The sequence below is a fragment of the Ylistrum balloti genome, unplaced genomic scaffold (genome assembly GCF_031769215.1).
Source record: "Ylistrum balloti isolate Yb309-2 unplaced genomic scaffold, AGI_CSIRO_Ybal_v1 Utg371804, whole genome shotgun sequence".
NCBI lineage: Eukaryota > Metazoa > Mollusca > Bivalvia > Pectinida > Pectinidae > Ylistrum > Ylistrum balloti.
The window spans coordinates 50,309-58,262 of NW_026782900.1; the positions used below are offsets into that span (position 1 = coordinate 50,309).

The following is a 7,954-nucleotide window of genomic DNA, read 5'->3' on the forward strand; positions in this document are numbered from 1 at the left end:
ACATTCTCGGCTTAAAGAAGAAAAACTATAAAACTTAAGAATGGAGTCAACAATTTTATAGGATAGCATGGTATCATCAAAACCTCATTTGAAAAACTAACTAATAATCAGAGAGCAACAAGCTGATTTCGTGTTGATAGTTCGAAGCATTTCTTTCATATATACATGATCTATTGATACTCCTAATCAGTCGTGTTTTTTCCTATTTGTTTTAACACCCTACGTTTTCACACACTGTTTGGATAAGAATTGACAACACCAAAAATCCGTGTTCTGCAATCACGCTATGTAAAAAAATCAAACATTTTGTGGAATAATTTATATCGTTTTACCGTTTCACGGCTTCAGTTAAATCTTTAAATTTCATGGATTATTTATTTTCGTTGACTTGGTGGGGACTCGTTATTCACGAAATCAAGAGCACACGAAAAAGTAATTTTTGAAAAACTGCGGAAATTGAGCTCCAAGAAATTATATTTTACATCAGTCGATTAACGCATATTTTGGCTTTTGCTTTCTATAGCTTATCAAACCACTTACGTTCCCGATAGATATGCTCATCAAACACCGTATGATCTCTTTTGTATTAAATGCGTAAAAATAAATATTTGCCGTTCTCTTTGAACTTTTCTCGTTTCATTCCGTGTTATATTTTTTACAATTACAAATTTGTAATTTGTGAGATTTCATCTCACATGTGAGATATTTTAAACAACGATCAAAATACTTTTGTTTTATTCATTTTATTGACAAAATAATCAGACAATATTCTCTTTGAAATATATACAGATCATTAAATCGGATATCTCTTTCATATAGGTGTCCATTTCTTGACTCAACCTTGGTGCAACAATTCCTATTGTGAGTATGTCCATCACAGAAAATATACTCAACATCAAAAGTCTATCACTGACCATTAAGACCATTAATGAACTCATGATGTCATTCGATATTTCGGATTAAATATCTAAGAAGACAATTTTGCATCTTTAATTTGCAAAAACATCTACTCGATGTATTTTCCATATCGGCCTTACCATATCTTGCTTTAATTACGTTGTGTAGTTTTTATTCATGCTCAATCACATATTTACATCCATGTACATGATGTATATTGTTACGGATCCCAAATAACAGAGAATGCTAGTTTCACTTTCACGATCATTGTATGTTTGTTTGGTTCCCTATAGGATGACATAGAAGTGCTTGTCCAGGGATTCCCACTTTCCGGATATCAGTAAAAGTGCTTCTTTGTGTAGTTCCAGTTTTCCGGATTTGCATGCTCAACCATCACACATGGTCGTTGCTATCCATATCATTACGCGTATTGTCACCAGCCTGTTATGATAAGTGATTGACAACACGCCAATGATGTTTCTGACGTAAACAGCACTTAACAATGATGAGATGAGTTACCAACAAATCTCCTTCCTCATGCTCTGTAATGGATAGTCCAATGCTGAAACAGAAGAACCGATTATCACCATGTAGTTATTGGCCATCAATATAAACTCTCCGAAATCATCCAAAATCGCCAACATATCTGGAACGTGATTATCGCAAAACATTTAACATCCCAACCTTTTTACAACCGGACAGCAAGCTTCAAGTCACAACACACGTTTATGAAAGTGTGTATATACAGATGGTATAAACATGTTATTGTTGGCTGCCTAAATGCCCATTCTAGTATTTTGGATCATTATACGTTATATATTATATCATCGTGGAGATCTTTAACTTCTATCCTGGAAAGTAGTTTAATGTTAAATGCAAACACGTGACGGCTGTTATATACAGTTGAATTGGGAATGTTCAATTCTAAACAATAGGAAAACATCAATATAATTTAAGGAATGACACATCACATTAATACTTGTAGTTAAATGTTATTGAATGACAAATTTAGGTATCATCCCGTGTAGACATGTCGATAAACATATTCATGTATGTTACACAATCATTATATAATATTTAGTAAATATTAAGGATTCATAGCTAAATATTACAATACCTATCTACAAGTAAAATGTTTCCAGCGATATCATTTACATCAGCGTATAAGTCCTATTGAGGATAATTTAAGAATATGTAAATATGAATTTCTCATTTGACCTGTAGATCAACACAGATCCCCCTTTGGAGACTTGCCGATCTAGGAGAAGCATGTATCTGATTATAACAACAAATCACGCCGACACCAATCTGCTCAACAACTTTCGTTTCGGCAAATAAACTATAATAGCGCCTGGGCTATTGGGTATTATAATCCCCCAGTCGTATCTTATCGGGAGTGTATCGGGCTACGAAAGGTCTCGCTTATCACACCAAACGGGTGCATCGCTTGCTTCGGTAGATTGGAATAAAACCTGGTGATTGCTTCCTATAAATCATTGACAAATGACGTTTAGACGTGTCTTCATGTGTTATGTTGCATGCTATTTTAGCAGTTATTCATTCCGAATATTTTGATTATGAAGAGTTGCATATCATTTTATAAAACCGCATCCGCTCGACCTTCGAATAAAAGATCCTACTCCAACTAGATTTTTTTATCTTTTACGTACATAAGATTAGATAATATATAAAATATCTTAAGGTGTAAATTAGACATATATTTTAGATTTTCTGAGTATCATGCCACAGTCTTTCGTTTATTCATGTTTGTATCGTTTTATGATGGTAGAGTTGATACTTAGGTATGATACATTGTTTTCTGATATGGAGGGGAAGCTCAGACATCGATTTTATATAGAGATAGGTAAGACATGTTTTACTATAGATAGATATTACAACAAAGAATATCCCGACTCTTCTTATTCTATATCAAAAATACACCTTTTTCCTAAATATTATTTATTGTGTAAAGCATGCATGTTTGCTTAACAAGAAGGAGTTTAAGAACCAATAAGACAAAAGTCATTGAAAACCTTAATTAAGGTAATTTTGACAAAATGCATTTTCTTAAATGTAATGTAAATATTTGTTTCTTGTTGTTTGGCATTTTAGTATAAAGTAATATTTATCACACTGGTGGAAAGCAATAACAGCTATTGGCATTTTCATTGTTTCTGCTGTTTCACTCTTATAATTAGTAGTTCTGGTTCAAAAGACTTTTAACCTACCACCCTATAAAATACAACAAATCAAAAACATATATGCGCGCGTTTTTACAAATAATAGGAATTCATACATAGAATAGATAATGTGCCGGCGGTGAGAAATACACTAATTGAGATACAGAACCTAGTTATAGAGATTCTTAACTATCATTACTATGTGTTATCTGAATTGGTATTGAAAGGAGTTCTTGCACCATTCTTGATGATATTTTATTACGTTTATTCTTTATTAAGTAGTATTGACAGTAAAACGAACATAACCATACTTTTTATCGATTAATATTTTCTTCTGTTTTATTATGAAACGAGGAAGGATCAGATTTTTTTTAGAAAAACAATATTAATTTCTTCCGTTGGTTTAATCGACGCAGGAAATAATGATTTTGAAAAAAAATAGAATTTGATGTTACTTTATTTAACTGATATTTGCTTTAAAATTTTCTGTTATTTTATTCAACAATCATTAACCAGGATTATTTCACAACTTGAACATCCTAGAAACATTGGGTTTTTTTATTCGCGTTTCTTTCTTTTGTGTAAAAAAAACATCGGTTAAATATTAATTCGTATTTCACTTTTCACACTTCTTTATAGTCAGCTTCGCATGAGCTACAGTCACATAGACAAATGTTAATGACATCAAAACAAACAAGTTAAAATTATCTAAACTTTTCAGGAGTAATTATAGTGTAAGCTGTCGTTTTGATATTGCGATTAACAGGTTACTATTAAGATAATTCTATATTTCTCTCTTTATAGCTTTATCAAAACAAAGTATATAAAATACACATATGTACTTACATGATGTCGCTGACGAATCGTAGTTCATATTGGAAGATAAATCCGCACCAAATCTTTGCAATGAGGCGTAATAACTTCCGGCGCCTTGTAAAGAGTCTGAAAGTTTGGACATTTCATATTTTGAATTTCTCGAGTCAAATCCACTCCTTAGCATTAATGATTGATATGATGGGCCAAGCTTACTGGCTGAGTCAAAAGAGGAATATGGAAAGGAACGAGCAAAGTCAGGTGTGTTTGAGTAAGATTGTGATGCGGCGAAATGATATGGCCAGTTATTGGACAGTGTGTACCATGGTGATGTCAAATAATCCCGTGTGTAGTCCGCACTACTTCCCGGCGCGAATGTTGATTTAGGAGGTTGGTAGGCACTGTTCCAGAAGGAAGGTGGAAGTTTCCGTTGACACATCAAGGGGGTCTCTAGAAATAATCATAAATAAAAAACATGTAGTGTTTAACATTTTACGTCTACTTTGAATAAACGTTCGTACTTCTGTGATTTAATATGATAATTGTCACATAAACATACGATTTGAATGTCCACGAAATATGACACTTTGAAAAAAAATACCACCGTACTTCTTAAAACACCAATAAGACGCAGAATAATGATAAATTGATGTATGAAGAATTACCATAGGGTTATGTGTCACCGAAATAAATCGGATAAAAAAACAATATGCAACTACGACAGCTATGACAAATCGGTAGCTATACAATAAATAAAACTATATTGTTTATGGTTGCCGGCGATAAAAATATAATATCTACAATTAAGATAAAAAATCATGTATATATTGTTGTTAGTAAATAACATTCAAAGACAAATAACATCTACAGTTATAATTATAATATCAGTATTATAAACGCGCATTTTATTAGGAATAGAGTCAAAACGCAAACGATATAGATAAATATAAACAGCATAAGTAAAGCTGTTTTTATTGTTATACAGGAAATACAGGGAAAAGGTAAATATGGCGTTGTAGTGTCAGTCAATCTGAATAGTAAAAAATGTATCGTATTTATGCCCGATAACTGAAACTTGAAGACTTGTGAAATATCGTTTTCCATTTAATGAAAAACAATTATCAATGTTAAATAATATTGTCATCGTATTTTCAATGTGGCGAAGCAATTAACCGCAGATAATATATTGCTGCTTATCTGAACCAATAAAGTGCTAATTATTTCACAAACAAGCAGCTGTTAAAATACGGTTATGGGAGTCCCGTCCTGACACGGACTAAATCAACACCGTACAGCAATAAGGCTCCTTCCAATTTTGACAAATCGCGGTACAACTGTTTATCTTACTCCGGCACCAATTTATCAGTGTCGGAACAAATTACCCAGCATATTACTCCGCTTGTCACGTGACACTCTTCAACAACTTTTCTCATCTGAAGAAAATGTATGGTATAGTTCTAAATGGAAATGATTTAAACTATAATAATTCCGGACTAAGATTCAAGATTTAAGTAAACCACTTAAGTTTGAATAGAGGTTCTAATTTCTCGCCACAGATATTTTAAGTACTTTCTTAACGATTCTAAAGAGAAACATGTTTTTTAGGAATAATTATAATTGCATTAATCAATGTAACAAAGTCGTCATTTTTATTTAAAGTACTGTAGAGATCACATTCAGAAAAAAAAATAATCGTTTAATTTATATTGCATATATGAATATATGTTAACAAAGTTAATTTCTTTTTGGTTATTAAAGAATAAATGCCATATTCGTATCTACATATTCAGAAATATAAATATCAAGACAAGAAGAGACACGATACAAGCACTCGCTCATTGCTAAAACACTTATAGTAATGCACATTCAAGTATGATAAATACCATTACATTTTACACTCTTGGACATGCAAACTTCTAGAATCTTTGAACTTCACTTTATCAAAACATATTATGTGAGGGTTTAATATCCTATATCCGTAGTTCATATAAACTGAATGACATTTAAGGCCATCATTCGAAAATGTCTTATTTTTCCTTTTTGTTATTGAGAATATGTTTAATCTGAATGAACGAAATAATTGCATACCAATGGACGAACCTGTGTGCGATCAGATGGCCTAGATATATAAAATCACATGATGATCACAAAGCATTTAGTACATAGAAAAAGCAGCTTCTTCATTTCGAAATGCCTACCCGGTAAGGTATATCATCTAGGTAATTTTATCTTCCAGTACATAATAAAGACATTTGGAGATATTTTGTTAAATGCGAGCTTAACGTATTTTTGCAATTTAAATCCTGAACTTATCCTACCATTTTTATCGCCAATTACCTTGTCCTGGTGGTATCATAACCTTTGATAATTATGATAATATTGCAAATATTATTACATGGTAGCGATAACCAAGCTTATCATAATATAATACAGGTGAAGAACCTTATATATCTTTCTTATTAAAATTCAAAGTTATACAAGTACCGAGTATCCTCTTTGCAAACATTTGTTTTCGTTGTTAGACATATGGTTAAACTTTTACAATATGTAATTGTATTAAAAATTAACAATCACACCGTACCTTGCTCTTATAATTAAAGAGTATGAAAACGATACTGTCCAGTGTCCTGGTAACGTAGAATTTACATATTCAGTTATATCATTGATTATCTGACAAATACAAAATAAAATAAAAGAACACCTACCAGACCGTCGAAGGTTCTGGGAACCATTTTTTTCCAGTGTAAAACTACTTGGCTGACTAAGAGCTCTCGAAAAATGTTCATCAACATTTGTAGCTGTGTCACCATTGAAGTAGGTCAACAAAACACAATTAGCGTTCAAATACTGAGACCCTTTGGGCTGTGAATCCGGATCTGTTAGATCCGAAGTTGGGTCCGTTTCCCTTAATTTAGTGTGTCGTACATCTCCAGGACAGCAATAACTCCCTGGAGCTGCATGTTGACTTTCGTACGGTACTGGGTTTGGAAGTTTCTAAAAAAAACACATTTAGCAAAACATGACAAGCAGTGTACCAAATTATAGATTTGAACAAAGATGTTGAAATGGAACAAAAATGAAATCATCACACAAATGCAGTTAATTATGTTATCAAGTTCAAACCGTCTTCTGTAAAATATTACAACATTTTTACCTCTCATGTATTGTGTTTCCGTTCTGTTTCCTTTCAGAAGAAAGCGTTTTGAATGCTTTTTCATGGAATAAAATTATTTCAAATTAATTATTACGTATCTGTCTGTTCAATCAAAACTTACAAAATTCCTTTTTGTAAAGCGTGGAAATAATAATCTAGAAAAAATTATATAAAACCGGTTACATGATATCCTCTGCACAGCTCAACAGTCTTTCATAAGACATTCGACCCGAAGTGTCCGGTTTATATATATTACCCTGAAGTCTGATCACGATTGGAAACCAGTTGTTTCTGCTTTTTATCATCTTAAACTTGTTTCTGTGTTATTTGTAATGTGTATCTGTGGAACGAAAGCATCTTAGTCCCTTCAGCAATGTCTTTCGGCTAGGTAAAGAATGTCAACTATATATAGATTCTTCCTTTACAAATATTTTGTTAATTACATTTCAACAATTCCTCAGAGATTTCCTGTTGTTTTTTCCCAGTAGAAATAAAGAAATGTTATAGAAAGAATATCACTCACCCCATTTTCAGAAGGTGTCGTTTTATGAGAGAAATACGGCGGATAAAACTGATACATTAGATCAGTACAACTCATGACTTCTCCTTGGAAATATACGTAGATTTATCCAAGAGTTTGTCCTAAACACAAACCAACAAGCATTGTTTTCTTTAGAGATACTGAGTAAATAGCTATGTAAGTTTCAACAGATTTCGCTATGCTATCCACGCGTTCGCATCATCACCAAGGCAACACATACGACTTCTCATCAAGTAAGTTATTGACAAGAAACTGACAACCTTTGCCACGCCTACCTGTAACCGCCCACTACGATGTGATGGTAATCTGCTATATACCCGTGGTGAAGGCAGCCTTCCCGTCGTTATATTAGACGTAAACATGGATTTA

General features: G+C 32.7%; 1 protein-coding gene across 1 annotated transcript; it reads right to left on the reverse strand.

Moving 5' to 3' along the window:
- Nucleotides 1-724: 724 nt before the first annotated feature.
- Nucleotides 725-7,702, reverse strand: LOC132563624 (transcription cofactor vestigial-like protein 2). The gene is made up of 4 exons (XM_060228364.1): nucleotides 7,568-7,702; nucleotides 6,596-6,884; nucleotides 3,924-4,340; nucleotides 725-1,459 (listed from the first exon to the last, which is right to left on the reverse strand). Exons 1-4 carry the CDS (start codon nucleotides 7,640-7,642, stop codon nucleotides 1,413-1,415), a joined length of 828 nt encoding a protein of 275 aa, XP_060084347.1. The 5' UTR covers nucleotides 7,643-7,702; the 3' UTR covers nucleotides 725-1,412.
- Between the last annotated feature and the right edge of the window lie 252 nt (nucleotides 7,703-7,954).

What these genes read in the sequence shown, in the direction of transcription:
- LOC132563624 (XM_060228364.1), bottom strand. Translation starts at nt 7,642, where the DNA reads ATGAGTTGTACTGATCTAATGTATCAGTTTTATCCGCCGTATTTCTCT. An exon ending in CCAGAACCTTCGACGGTCTG is followed by an intron (nt 4,341 to 6,595) that starts GTAGGTGTTCTT and finishes GATTATTTCTAG; the next exon opens with AGACCCCCTTGATGTGTCAA. An exon ending in CGATTCGTCAGCGACATCAT is followed by an intron (nt 1,460 to 3,923) that starts GTAAGTACATAT and finishes CTTCTGTTTCAG; the next exon opens with CATTGGACTATCCATTACAG.